The 16,018-nt window shown below is 34.1% G+C and overlaps 2 protein-coding genes across 2 annotated transcripts; both read left to right on the plus strand.

The window, feature by feature from the left end:
* Positions 1-13,615: 13,615 nt before the first annotated feature.
* LOC131856619 (uncharacterized) lies at positions 13,616-14,562 on the plus strand. The gene is made up of 3 exons (XM_059208466.1): positions 13,616-13,693; positions 14,119-14,274; positions 14,344-14,562. The coding sequence occupies exons 1-3, from the start codon at positions 13,616-13,618 to the stop codon at positions 14,560-14,562; spliced, it is 453 nt and encodes a 150-aa protein (XP_059064449.1).
* A 218-nt stretch (positions 14,563-14,780) lies between these two features.
* On the plus strand, positions 14,781-15,333 carry LOC131856318 (uncharacterized). Its single transcript, XM_059207948.1, has 2 exons — positions 14,781-14,915; positions 15,021-15,333. Exons 1-2 carry the CDS (start codon positions 14,802-14,804, stop codon positions 15,243-15,245), a joined length of 339 nt encoding a protein of 112 aa, XP_059063931.1. The 5' UTR covers positions 14,781-14,801; the 3' UTR covers positions 15,246-15,333.
* Positions 15,334-16,018: the final 685 nt, after the last annotated feature.

Genomic DNA, 16,018 nt, shown 5'->3' on the forward strand with positions numbered 1-16,018 from the left:
TGTCTTTGAGCATGTTACAAAAGAGAAATCTAATGTTGAGCTCTATGAAGATTTGTGCTATGACATTATTGAGCATTTTTGTTCTAAGATGGATATCAAAGACCTAGAAAAGGTTGATAGTCATGATAATATAGAACACCAACCTGTAGAGGTACTAAAATAACAAGTGGAACATCACGAACTTGAGGTGCAAAGTCATAGCTAGTTGGAGGAGCTTCCTTTCTATTGTACGGAAGAGTTGGAAGTTGATATACCCATTGAAGTTTGGTTTCAATAGGCTAGTTTATTGCTTGAGAATTTTCCTTCTTTCATTGAGGAAGACAAGCCTGAATTAGAGTGTCCTATGAGGATAATGAGGAGCATAAACAACTTCCTTTCTGGTGTATAAAAGATCCTGAGGCTGATGTTTTAAATGAAAGTGTGCTAGAAGAAGTCACTTCGTTGTTTTGATAGTTTCCTTCCTCTAATGAAGGAATGAGTGGTCATTTGGAGCAGCAATATGTAAAGCAAGTGTGTAAGCACATGCCTTGGTTGTTTGACAATCAGGAGATCATCAAGGAGAGCCCAAGATTTACTTGTTCAAGAGGCTTCCCTATTAGATATTTAGCTAGTATGGAGCCCAATAACTTACCTACACATGAATTTTTAATTGGAGATGGCACTATGGATGCACTAATAGCTAAACAAGAGTATGATCAACTCACTTATCGTCCCCTCAATTGCATTGCATATGATCAATTTAGGAAGGTAAGTGAATATTTTTATCTTTTTCATAAGTTGGTGCATCAACTAGTTGACCATTTCTCAGTATAATTTTTTTTCCTAGATGCCATCAAGCATGTAAATCATTCAATTCTGAGGAGGAAGGGTAGTTATTTCAGTCTTCAAGTAAATGGTTTTGTTTACATGGTTTTGTCTTGTTGTTAGTTTAGGGTAGGTTATAATCTCATGTTTCCTTTCCCTGAGTGTCATCATGCATATTAGAGTAGTCTTAGTTTAGGTTTCATGTTTTTAGTAAGTCTCCAAGTTTTCAATCTATCAGGTTGTAATGGTTTGTTAAGTTGTATTGTTGTCACCCTTACTAACTAATTGAGAATACATATATAGTTTATGATAGTAACACTTGTGTTTTATTGTCACAAATCATACATCCATATCCAATAATTTAGGAAAATGGTAGTAGTCCATTCAAGAATTTCGTTGAGTTACCCTAATGCAAGAAATAGCCCTCACTAAGCTAAGTTTTTGAGTTTCAGTCATGACTACTAAGTGACTTTATGCTCGGTGTATAGACAAGGCTACAACTTCTAACATTTAGCAGGCAAACATCCGACCAAAATCACTAAAAATGTTACTAGATTTTAACCTACAAGCTCAATCAGGTATAGCCACCAAGTTTTTCAAGATAATGGTACATTTAATAACCTCTCTATGTAGCATACAAGTACACCAATGAAATAACCTAAAGAGATTATAGAAAACAAGATTGCAAAATAAAATCATTTCATTGATATAAATGTATGAAGCATAAAAAGATTGAATGTCTTTTTGAAGAAATGTAATCTTTATTGAAGATGATAAAATACATGTCTCTCATAACAAGTCATGAGATTGAATTTTCTCAAATAAATACATATAACTATTATTTATACATGATTGAGTAACCATTAAGAAATAGAACATGTAAAGGATGTAACTAGTCATTGCCTGAATGACTGGTAGTGTTTATCTGATCTTCTTTTGATGGTGTTGTCTTGCTTCTCCTAGCTTTCCTTGGTCCTTAGGTTTCATGTTTCTTGCATAGAGTCTGAATAATGAGTTAGAAGAAGGTTCAAAGCAATGAAAGGTTACACACTAAACATGAAGATTTACGCATACATGCATAAGATAGCCCCTATGTGCATTTATTTTTCTAACTGGTTTTGTTTCATGTGCAGTAATAGGTGCAATCATGTTTATTTAGGTATGTGGGGTAAAGTGTGGCTCCCACAAGGCTTGAGCCCAACATCTTGATTCAAGAGATGAGAATAATAGCATGATAAATCATTAAGTGCATTATAAAATGATATCAAAGATAATATGCACTAACCTCGTAGATTGCAAGCAAATTCATATTCAAAGTAGGAATCATAGAGGAAGAGATTATATCAAGACATAGCATAGTCAAAGACAAAGAGTTGTGATTCATTCATAATCATAATGCTACAACCAATTCAGTCATTTGTGTAAAGATAATCAAGAGATAGCTCCAGGATTTAATAACAAGAATCTCAGTTATAGTGATTTCATAACATCAATCATGAGCTACATGAGTGTATTAGTTAGCAATGAATGTCAAGCAGTGACAGTGAATAGAGTTCGAGCTTAATGAAGAGGCTGACACATAACATGGTATTATGGCAAAGTACAATGATAGAGTAATGAAAGGTCATACTGTCTAAATATAACAATTTTAAAGTTGTGACCATGAGAGGTCCGTGAGCTGGGTTATGTGACAATCATTATTGAAAATTTGATAATAAGTGTTGGGACATGCTAGGTTGGTGAGGTTATCAACTTGATAGAGATTCTTTTTTATGATTAATAGGTACACAAGCAGAGTATACAGTGATGAAATGACTGTCCCACAGTTAACAGTCATACACAGTGGGCAAAAGGGGCATATTTTTAGCCTATAAGGAAGGGATTGTGAAAAATTTGTAATATTTATCAACAATCAATGAAAACACAAACAACACTTAATGCAAAGATGAATTTTTAGATGACCATGAAGGCATCAATGGAGAACTTGGGGATCAATGAGACCAAACCATTGAAGACAAGGAAATGAAGGGTCTCTATGAGAAAATTGACAGCTACAGGTCTAAGACACTAATGCTAACCTTTTCTTTACATCTCCATACAAGAGGGTAACCTTTATTAAACAATGTGCATAGTGCAGCCATGAAAAGATGGTCTTCCAAGATAATTTCATTGTCATGGTCTTCAAAGAAATAAATCCAAAAGGGAGATCACTATCTGAGAAAATAAAATTTTCGTCACTAAGCATTCAAGGCCTTATGCCTTATAAACCTAAAGATCATAATGAGGATAGTTCATAGTTCAAGTGATGAGCAGTATTAAAAGCAATCTGATGTTTCTTACAATGAAGAGGGAATTATGAATATGACAGGCAATCATAAGCTACAAGGTCTGCTAAATTAAGAGAACAGTCATTTTGACTATCACAAAGCATTCTCAATAGTGAGAAAAAAAAGTGTAATCCTAAGTAAATGCAAATACAACCCCTGTAGGGTTATGAAAAGAATTTAGATCATAGCTTTAAGTAATAAAACAATATCAAGGGCAGAAGTACAAAATGAAGATATTGGCATCAATCACAATGAGTTGGGTGCAGGGCGATGCTCACACTTATTTACTGCAGGTCTACAATGATAGTCACAAGTTACCAAATGACAACAATGATAAGTCTAAAGTAAAAATATAACAAACATGCTTCAGTATGCCTAGTATGGTCAACACAAAAGAACTTGTTAGAAGCATATAAAAATAACAATCACATACAGGCATAGTGTAGTCTCAAAAGAATTGGTATCACAATGCCATGAAGATACACATAGTAGAAATAATCTCATCAAAGAGGAAAAGAGCCAAATACCCAGTAAACCTATGTTTCAAGATCCAAAACCCCCTGAAAATACCATTAAATTATGCAAAGAACAGAGGGTCGTGACTCATGATAAATAGAGAACCCATTCTATTACGGGTAGTGAATACAAATTTCATGAATATTTTGAGATAAATAATAGAAATATAGTTGAAAATGATGGCATTTTTTGAATGAACTCAGTGATTTTTGTTTAAACAAGAATCAAAATGGATGGTCAAATATATATAGATTTTTAAAGCTATTGTAGTGCTGGTACTCATTATACATAGAGACTTACCTATTCGACCATAAGAGAGTGGCAAGATCTCCAAGAAAATTCTCCATCTGATCCTAGAAAGAGAAGAGACCCTCATCGCAGCCATACACTAGGTGTCAACTAGGGTTTTGAAACCTTATGTCGGCAACCAATAGATAGTGAATGTTAGGACTTGGAGGAAATCAAGGGGGGGGGGGGGGGATGAATTAGTTGTTTATTAATTTCAACCCAAATATAACTTAATCAAACCTTATGCATAATACCGGTAAACCAAACTTAATGTCGGTTGACAGTTTAATAGTCAATAATAGTATCGGTGAAGTTTAATGCATGAAACAGAAAAGAAATAACACCCAGAACACATAAGACATATATTTTAATGTGGAAAATCCTAAGGGGAAAAAATATGGTGGGAAACCTTACCCACAATCAGATGATACTACTACACATAGTATGTGTGTACAAACGAGGTCTGTACATGCAGAAAGACCAACTGTCTAGATCTCACTTCTCAAAGGTGAGTTGTAATGACTACAGTAGGATGGTTAAATCATTTATAATGTACTACTCAAAATATCATCTTCTTATGCTAGATTTAGTACCGGTTAAGCTCTGATTATCTCCTTCATACCTTCCTTGAATCTTCAAATTATGTCTGCATGAGTAGCTCTTCTTATATTCTCATATACAAAATATCACAATCTTACCATACCATATTACATTCCACTCTTCACATAATCTCACAAATGAGATCTTACATATATACCAAAACCTAAGACCAAATGAGTAGGTCGGCTCACTAAGAATATTACAATTAAATCAATTACAAATAAATCAATATTGGATGCATCAAGTCATCTTAATACATTTACAATAATAACCAATCAATAAATCATCTCCATAACATGTCGTGCTGATTTAGAATAGATAACGCATACCAGTCCATAACTTAGATCAATTTGCCAGTAACAGGAAATGTGCCAAATCGATTAGACCAATAACCAAATCACCAAAACAAGTACCCAAACCATGTCTTCGACATAACTAAGTAATCTCCATATGATAATAGATCATTGTCCGTGTCGGTGAACAATAAAACCTGTCAGTGAACAAAATACCAGTGACTATGCATAAGTCACTGAACATGCCGGTGAACATAATGTGTCAGTTCAACATAACCAAAGATCTCTAGAAACATAAGTGCTAATAAGTGTTGACATCAATCACAAAACCAATGTAACACATCCATAATACCAAAAATCTCCCCCTTTGGTATTGATGGCAACACAAGATGGAAAAACATCTGAGTGCCAAAGTTAGAATGCCAAAAAACCAAAAAACCAACAATCTCCCAATGAGATCAATTAATAGAAATCAAAATACAGAATATCTCTCCCCCTAGGATAATGATTCCTAAATACAAAATTTTTCCATAGATATCTCTCCCCCTTTGACATCAAATGCAAAAGCAATACAAAAACCAGATACAACTAGTTCATAGAACTAATTACAAATACCAACTACTCCCCCTGAGAAATAGCCCTCCTCCATCAAAGAAAGAAAAAAGGTTTCTCTATTAATTTGTGGTAATTTGATATCAATCTCCAATTGTCTAAGTCTCTATCGGTTAGGGTATTACCCCAAGTTGTTGTCTGAGATATTCAAAAGCTTTGTAAAGATATCTACAATCTGCTATTTAGTATTCACATGAACCAATTTCACTTCCTTTTCTTCAACATTCTCTTTTAGAAAATTGTATTTGATAGAAACATGTTTAGTTTTAGAGGAAAATACCAGAATCTTTGATATATCAATTGTTGTTGAATTATCACAATTAATAATTATAGGCTCTTTTCATTTTACCTTTATGTCTTTCAACATTTGTTTAATCCATAATACGTGAGTACAATTAGTGGTTGCTACAACGTATTTTGATTCTGTTGTTGATAATGATGTACAACTATGTTTCTTGCTCAACCAAGAAATCAATCTGCTACCAAGAAAGAATGCTCCGCTGGTGGTGTTCTTTCTATCATCTACATCTCTTGCCCAATTTGCATTGATGTATGCACATAAATCACATTTTTTATCTTTAGGATACCATAAGCCAAGATTTGTTGTGCCTTATAGATACCGGAAAATCTTTTTCACTACTGATTCATGATTTTCCTTAGGATTTACTCTGAAATCTTGAAACAATACATACTACATTCATAATATGAGGTCTTTTTTGTGTCAAATATAGCAAACCTCCAATCATAGATTTATATCTTTTCAGATTAACAAAGGCTAAATCATCCTTTAGTGATAGTTTATCAGTTGTAGTCATAGGAGTACTTATTGGTTTAGAGTTTTCCATACCAAATTTCTTTAGTAGTTCCTTCAAGTACTTTGAGTGACATATGAATACACCTTTATCAGTCTATGAAATCTGCAATCCCAAAAAGAATTTTATCTCCCCAGTCATAGACATTTCAAATTCTTCTTGGATCTTATTAGAAAAGTCTTTACACAATCCATCTTCTCCTCCAAAAATGATGTCATCAACAAAAACTTCAATAACTAAGATGTCATCATTAGTCACTTTGAAATATAAGTTGTTGTCAGCATTACCTTTAATGTAACTGAGCTTCAAAAGATATTTGTCCAATCTAGCATACCAAGCTCTAGGAGCTTGCTTCAATCCATATAAAGCTTTCCTTAACTTGCAAACCATATCTTTGTCATTTGTCAAAGAAAATCCATCAAGTTGTTCAATGTAAACTTCTTCTTCAAGATCACCATTCAAAAATCCACATTTAACATCCATTTGATATACTTTATAGTTCTTATGTGCTTCAAATGCAAGAAATAGTCTGACTGCCTCAATTCTAGCTACCGATACAAAGGTTTAATTGTAATCAATTCACTATTTCTGTGAATATCCCTTACACACTAATCTTGCTTTATTTATGATTACCTTACCATCTTCATGAAGTTAGTTCTGAATACCCATTTAGTTCCAATTACATTTTTATTTTTAAGTCGGCCAACCAATGTCCATGTCTTATTATTTTCAATTTGTTGCAATTCCTCTTCCATATCTTTAATCCAATGTTTATCTTCACATGCCTCAAAAATAGATGCTGGTTCAATTTGAGAAATTAAGCATATATCTTCATTTGTTAGTCTTCTTCTTGTCATTACACCTTGATACATATTCCCAATTATTTGACTTTCAGAGTGATTCAATCTTACATAGCTAGGTTTATTCATTTGTTGTTGTTCTTTAGTAACTGTGGAATTCTCTGATGATGCCGGTGTGACAGGATCTACATTTTGTACTGGTGCACTCAGTGTAGGTTCTTTTATGATCATCTCAATTGCCAGTTCAGAATCTATAGATCTTGAATTACCTCTAAACTGTTCATCTATCTTCACATTTGCACTCTCAATGATTTTCTGCAATCTTTTATGAAAACATCTATATGCCTTTCTCTTAGATGAGTAACCAAGAAATATTCCTTCATTACTTTTAGGATCAAATTTACCAACATACTCATCTCTCCTAATATAACATTTTCTTGCAAATATTCTGAAATATTTAAGAGTAGGAGTATTACCAAACCATAGTTCATGAGGGGTCTTACCGGTTTCACCTTTGATGTGAGCTCTGTTGAATGTGTAAACCGTTGAACTTACTTCTTGTCTCCAATACACATGAGGTAGGTTTGCTTTTGATATCATGCTTCTAGCTGCATCTATAATAGTTTTGTTCTTCCTTTCCACAACTCCATTTTGCTAGGGTGTGGGAGGTGCTGATAGCTGTCTTCTCATTCCATTCACTTCATAGAATGTATTAAATTACTTAGATGTGAATTCACCTCCTTGATTTGATCTTAAACATTTGATTTTCTTACCAGTTTCATTCTCTACAATTGCCTTGAATAGTTTGAATTTCCCAAAAGCTTTTGATTTCTCCCTGAGAAAAGTAACCCAACACATTCTAGAATAATCATGAATGATTAGCATAAAATATCTATCTCCATATAGACTTCTAGTTCTTTTTGGACCATATAAATCAATATGAATTAAATCAAGAACATTATTGGATTTATCTAGAGTACTCCTAAAATTTGTTCTAACTTGCTTTCCAAATTGACATTCCTTACATACTAGATTGTGAGGTTTTATAATCTTAGGTAAATCCCTTACTACCTTAGTTGTACTGATCTTTACAATGCAATTGAAATTTACATGACAAAGTCTCTTATTCCATAACCATCCTTCATCAATATGTGCAATCAAGCATGTCTTCTCATTGTTATTCAAATGAAAGATATTACCTCTAGTCTGATTACTAGTTGCAATTTCCAACCCATTTTTGTTCAAGATTTTCCGTTTACCATTCTTGAATTGTAACTGAAATCCCTTTTCAACTAATTGAGCAACACCCAAAAGACTATGCTTCAAACCTTCAACATAATAAACATTGTCAATATTGTGCTTACCATCAAAAGATATAGTGTCTTTTCCTCTAATCAAACAAGCTTTATCATCCCCAAATTTTACTAGACCTCCATTGTATTCCTGTAACGTTAAAATTTACTTTTATCACAAGTCATATGATGTGAACATCTGAAATCAATGATCCATTCACCCTTTTCTTCAATTTTAGCTAACAGAGCCTATTCTACCGATTGTATAGTAGGTGCTAGTTGATATTCTATTATTGCAACAAAAGCCTATCCATTTTCTATCGATTCCTCATTAGAATCATCAATAACTCCTTCATCAGCATAGTAACATGATTTATCTCTATTCTTCTTAAATTTGTATCTTTGATATTCAGGGTTAGGCTTATATGTTCTTTTAGCTTCTTCTCTCAATCATGCATGTCTATCAGGACACCTAGATGTCATATGACCAATTTTATTGCAATTAAAGCATTTAAATGGTGCTTTACCTTCATACTTACTTCCAACTGGACCTCTAGGCATTTTCATTGCAAATAGTGCTTCAAGTTCTTCTAGTTCTTCATTTTCCTTTCTGATGTCTTCAAGTTATTTTGTATAAAGTGCTTTCCAATCAGGTTTCTCAGATGATGCTGATGATGTTGCAGATGGTGTTATTTTGAACACTAAATTTGTCTTAATTGTAGCAATAAGACCAAATTCCTCAAGCTCAAAAGCTAAAAGTTTTCTAACCAAAGTATCTCTAGATACTGATGTATTAGGCATTGTTCTCAATTCATTAATAGTAGTTACTTTCATTTTGTATGTCGGTGGAAATGCTCTTCAAACTTTACAAACAATCTCATCTTCACTCAAGGATCCTCCACAATATTGTATACCCAAAACAATTTTAATAACTCTTTCCCTAAAAGCATAAATTCTTTCATCTTCTTCCATTTTCAGATTTTCATACCTGACTCGGAAGCATTCCAATTTTGCAATTTTGACAATGGTATCTCCTTAATTCAATATCTCCAATTTATCCCAAATAGCTTTAGCAGTAGATTAGTCTGATAATCTCATGCTTTTCTTATATGACAAGGCGCTCAAAAGTACTTCTCTTTCTTTGCAATCATTCTCCTGAGTTTTAACCAAGTTTGCTGGATTAGGTTGACTTTGTGTAGGACCAACATAGCCATTCTTTGTAATATTCCATATGTCTCTTCCAATGCAATTCAGATGTGTCTCCATTCCGATCTTCCATATAACATAGTTAGTTCCATCAAGTTTCAGAGTGTCCTTCCTAAAAAAGATAGTTGCCATAGAATCTCCTTAAGCTGTTAAAATTTTGCAAAAAAGAGGACCTGGCTCTGATACCAATGGTTAGGACCCAGAGGCAAGTTAGAGGAGGGGGGTGAATAAGTTGTCTATTAATTTCAACCCAAATATAAATTTTAATCAAACTTGATGCATAATATTGGTAAACCAAACTTAATGTCGGTTGACAGTTTAATAGTTAATAATAGTATCGGTGAAGTTTAGTAACATCCACAACACATAACACATGTATTTGTACATGGAAAACCTATAAGGAGAAAAAACATGGTGGGAAACCTTACCCACAATCAGATGATACTACTAGAGATAGTATGTGTGTACAAATGGGGTCTCCACATACAGAAAGGCCAACTACTCAGAACTCACTACTCAAATGGGAGTCACAATGACTACAGTAGGATGGTTAAATCCTAGATAATGTATTGCTCAAAATCACATCTTCTTATGTTAGATTCAGTACCAGTTAAGCTCTAATTATCTCCTTCATAACTTCCTTGAATCTTCAAATGATGTATGCATGACTAGCTCTAATTATATTCACATATACCAAATATCACAACCTTACCATACCATATTACATTCCACTCTTCACATAATCTCACAAATGAGATCTTACATATATAACAAAACCTAAGACCAAATGTGTAGGTTGGCTCACTAAGAATATTAAAATTAAATTAATTACAAATTAAAAAATATGTGATGCATCATGTCAGTTTAATTCATTTACAATAATAACCAATCAATAAGTCATCTCCATAACCTGTTGTGTTGATCTGGAATAGATAATGCATACCAGTCCATAACCTAGATCAATTTGTCGGTAATAACAAATGTGCCAACTCGATTAGACCAATAACCAAATCATGAAAATAAGTGTCCAAACCATGTCTTCGACATAACCGAGTACTCTCCAGATGATAACTGATTATCCTCAGTGCCACTAAACAATAAAACCTACCAGTGAACTGTGCATAAATTCATTGAACATGCTGGTGAACATAGTGTATCGGTTCAACATAACCAAAGATCTCTAGAAAGATAAGTGTTGATAAGTGTTCACATCAATGACAAAACCAATGCAACACATCCATCATACCAACATCAAAAAATGAATAGAACAAATGAAATAAAAATACCTCAACTTAGGATTACATTTACCCTAGAGTATACCAATAGACTTTTGTTCTTTTTTCTTTTAAAAATTACTTCTGAAGTTCCCCGTAGGTATTGTGTTTACCTTGCATAGCATCGTTAACAATAAAAGATGTTATTGATCAAAATGATGGCAAGTGTTACCAGGAGGCCAAGTCAAGGTGGGGAGATAAGAATAAGATTAATGACAAGTGCCTTGTCACCCTAGGAGTTGAGTTTAAACCTATGAAGGAAGACCAAGTATACAACACATATATGTGCTTTTGACTCCTAATTGATTTTTTTCTTTTTTTCCATATTATTCATTGTAAAGGAATTGACTTTAAGGTGTTTATAAACCTTTTAATTCATTTTGTTATTCTTAAGCGCAAATGAAGGGTGACTTGGTGCATTTGAGAGCATATATAATTGTCAATGAGTTGGTTACAAACATAGGGAGAGCATCTAGGGGATGTTTCATTTTTTGTCCGGGAAAATTTAGGCCTTTTGAAAAAGTATTGAGCATTTTGAGGTTTATTTCGTGACTCTTTGTGATGGAATTAGTGTTGTATGAATTTTCCATACATTATGGGCTCATTTCATGGAGATTGAGGGGCTAGATTCTAGGGTGAAAGAGTATATCCGACCAATTGAGCTTTTAGGTCCTATTTTGGTGGATTTTTAGTTAGAGTTAGATATAGTCACTTATATGACAGATTTTGTAAGCAGTTCTGATTATGCAATTCATGTCTAGTGACTCTTGAAGTCCTTCTGTAGATTTTGCCATTTTTATGTAACTCTTTTGGTCATGTATTACAGTGGGAACCTTGGAAATCAATAAGATTAGCTATTTTACCTTCTCAAATTTTTGTGTTATTGTATCTGTTTTTGAGTGATCGATGCTTTAAGCTGTAAATTTGTTGATTCCTAGTTATTGTGTCTCCTTTTTAGCATCTTTAGACATAAAAGTATATGTAGTTTTAGGTTGTAAGTTGAGTTAAGTTGTAGGTGTTTTGAGTTGTGAAAGTTTCTTTCCTTCAAAATCCACATGTATAGTAGCCTTCTTACAAAATATTGATGCAAATGAATATCTTTACTGAGTTGTGTATATCAATTTAATATGTCTATTGTTGTCGATGTTATTTTTTATGGCATTACAAATAGCTTGCTTCTTCGTCTACTCCTATGAATGAACCCAAAGCATCTCCTATTCTGATGATTTCTATTTCACCCTAATATTATGCCAGCAAGCCCTCCAGTATAAACCATTTTAGGGTTTTATTAGTCATGAAGCTACTTGTGTCAAAATTTGGTACCCAATTTCTCCTTCCACCATTTGATTATATCCTCTGAATCTCCTTCCCCCAATTCGTGTTCACCTCACTTGACTATCAGAGCAATCTCATTTAATCTGTTTACTGCTATCGATGTTATTTCTAATGGGATTACAAATGGCTTGCTTCTTAGGTTCATTTTTTTCTAGACTATCTTAAATGGTTGTCGAGAGGGTTTGAAAAATTGCTTCATATTTTCCTGCCTGTTATGGAGTTCATATGCTTCTTTCTCCTTTCCGTTTTGCCAGCTATTTGAGTGCTTCCTGAAGCTTTGAATGTTGGTTCTGGTGCTTTTTCCAATGGCTATCCTATTTACCCCCATTGCAGGATCATTCCATTTCTTTCTTATTGTGAGCGATAATCGTTCCTTGCTAAATAGACCCATGGTGCAACCCTGCTTTCCCACGACTTTGCTCATGCCCATGGTGCAGCCTCCCTGTAAAATAAATATTATTGTAAGAGAGTGAGAGCTTTGTTACTGTATTCAAGATAATTATGATTATACATGGTTCTCTTTTACAAGGGAAAAAATAACTACTCTTGTTATCTGATTGACTGTAAGTTTAACGTTTATAACCTGAGTGATGTACGCAAAGGAAGTGCTTTATTAGTCTTTGTCAAGGGCATGTGGTCGTTGAAATTCGAATGCCGTAAATTTTATATTTAATTTCCATCTCAGTGAACGCCGTCCCAAATGTTCTATACACAACTCATTTTGATAGCGTGAAAGGAAACATTGAGATAAGGTTAGTCATGAAAATAATTACGGATGTCACGTAAAATATAGTCGTTCATGTTTTTTCTTTTCTGTCTGCGATGATTAAGATCAACATGATAAATAGCTCTGTTGATAGCTGTGTTGATGATATTTTATTCGCGAGTTCACGTTGCTTAGCTTTTTCCTGGTCTTGACAACCAGATTTATAGTCATCAAAATATTACAATAAATTAATATTAATTTATGTAGAGGCTTTTTATAGGCTGAAGCTATTTTGGTTCTAAAACAGATCTTTCGTACGTGTTAGTAATAGGTTAGTCAATCACAGTCGTTTATTGCAAAATCGACGGTGTAAAACATGCCACTAACACGCATGTTAGTCAATCCGTACTGTTGTTTTAGAACCAGAATAGACGCGTGCCTCTTTATCTGAAATTTTGAGACAATAGGTGTCCCGTTGAAATCAAAAGGAATTTTTTAAAATCCAATCTTTAGGATATCACCCTGTTTACATTCACATGTTTAAAACATTTGTCTTCCTTTCCCACGTTCTTATTATTAACGTGGGTCCAAACATCTAGGTGCCCTTTCACAAATGGGTAAGGCAAACGTCATTTTCAATTAACGTGGGTCCATTCTTGTCACCATCTTAATCCCTCTATATGAAGGTCCTTCCCTTATCATTTACTGAACATCCTTCTTTCTCTGATTGCTCCGAGCAAAGAAAAAGTCATGGCTGTCCAGCTAAAAAGCCTTGCCCTGCTGTTCCTCTTTGTGGGTGCGCTCTGCCTTCATGCAGTCCGTTCTTCGGTCTGTAACCTTGAACTACTCTTCTCTTCTTTAATCATAATACCACACAATAGCGTCTAAGTTTTCTGGATTAGATTATCTAAATATATGTTTTTCTTCAATATTTAGGATCACATTCATATTCATTCATGATGATAATTTACTTAAAGAGAAAATTGAGAAATAACTAGCAAAACCATGTTTTTCTTGGTTCTGGTTAACTTCACCCCCCTCATCAACATGGTCTGTCTCATGTTCGATTAGTTATCTCTGAATTCGCTTCTCTAGTTATCTTGCTGTGATTATAAATATACATAGTCTAATTAAATTTTCTTGCGAATAATTGTCATAGACTGAAGATCTCATGTCTCTAATTAAATACTATTATAAAATCTGTAAATGTCGTTCGCGTGAGAATCCAATGAAATTTTATATCTTATTTGCAGGGTCAAGATGTGATAGTAACATTTATAATGGTTCAACGTGCCGAAATCGGGCAAGTGTTTAAGATCGTTGGAAACAGTGACAAGCTGGGGAATTGGGAGCCTTCTAGAGTGGAGAACATGACATCGACTCCTGGCGATGCCTGGGCCATCTCTGTGGTATGTTTTGTTTCTCTTTCTTACTGTCTTCTCTAAACGTATTGATCTTAATCTTGGTTTTTTCAACAGAAATTGACGAAGGGAGCAGCATACGAGTACAAGCCAATAGTAGTCGACTCTGATAGTGGTAACACCTTGTGCTCGGCGAACGAGAACCGCCACTTAACTATTCCGGAAGATTATTCCAAGTCTGATTATGTGGAAACAGTGTTTTGGAGCATCTCTTGCGGTTACGATTGCCATGAAAACAATGCTTGCTCCGACCAAGGGAGGGTCTGTAACTTTTAATTACTCTTTTCTTCTCTTGTCAATAATAATACTACACAATAGCTTGGAACAAATTTGGATTAGATTTTTTAACTATACATTTCATTAATATTTTAGATTAGCTTATGTCTTTAACTAAATGCTACTTACTATAAATTTGATAAATGTAGTGCATATAAGAATCATAAGAAATTTGCCATCATTAGGTGCGTTTGCAGGGAGAAGATGTCATCGTAACATTTGTCTTGGTTCAAAGGGTGATGTCTGGGCGACAATTTAAGATCGTTGGAAACGCTCCTGAGATGGGCAGTTGGGTCCTTTCTAAAGTGGAGAACATGACACAGACTCCTGTAGATGTCTGGGCCAGCGCTGTGGTATGTTTTGTTTCTCTTTTTTTATGTCTTCTCTAATCGGTTTTACCGAAGGAGCTTAGCTGAGCTTCATAAATGTATTGATCGTAATCTTCGTTCTGTTAAAAGACATTGAGGAAGGGAATAGCATACAAGTACAAGCCATACGTAGTGGACTCTGTGACCGGTTTCACCGAGTGCTTCGCTCACGAGGAACGCCCCTTAACTATTCCGGAGGATTATTGCAAGTCTAATTATGTGGAAACAGTGTTTTATAGCTTGGAGTGCGGTTACCAGTGCCATAACACCCCTGCTTGCTCCCTCCATGGTGACCGTAGTCGCCAGGTTATGTGATAATAGAAATGTAATAATGCAGTGCACCAACTCATAATCTTTCGGTACATTTGTTGAAAAAATAAGCATTGTACTTCGTATATATATTACGTTGATATAATAAGCCTTGCACTTCGTATCTATGTATCATCTGTCGTATGAGCGAAAATATAAAACTGCGCCTGTTGTTATCCTTGCTATGTCTTTTCTTCAATAATTAGAGTTTTTACTTAATTATGTTTCTTGGAGTATGCAAAACTGGCTAGTGATGGTTAGGGACATGATATTGAATTTTCATGGGCATTTTTAGGGAATTGTTTAAATTGCACATATTAAGCTTATACTTTTAGACTTAAAAGTGCTAAACACTTAGAGTTGACTGATATTTTCTAGGCTTAATATGTTGCTTAATGTGTGTGGTCACACTAAGAATATACTTCTAGGCTTAAAAGTGTTAAACACTTAGAGTTGACTAACATGCTCTAGGCTTAATATGTTGCTTAGTGGGTGCGGTTTAAGGCTGCCCCATTTTTAGTATTTCCGTTCAATTTTTTAATTTCTTTTTTATGTGAGATCCGCAAGGAACCAATTTTTTAAGTTTTCCATATTATGTGTTTGGGAGTACTCTTTCAATTAAATCTCATTCATGATGTGAGCTGACTATCATTGTTTAAAGATGTTGAATGTTTACATTAAATGAAACTTCACCTCTTCATTGTAAATCATTCCGTTTTATATAATAATTTGTACAAATTTTAAAGTGGTGATTTTCTTTTTGTGTTTAGTATGGTTCA

The sequence above is a fragment of the Cryptomeria japonica genome, chromosome 7, assembly GCF_030272615.1.
Source record: "Cryptomeria japonica chromosome 7, Sugi_1.0, whole genome shotgun sequence".
Lineage (NCBI taxonomy): Eukaryota > Viridiplantae > Streptophyta > Pinopsida > Cupressales > Cupressaceae > Cryptomeria > Cryptomeria japonica.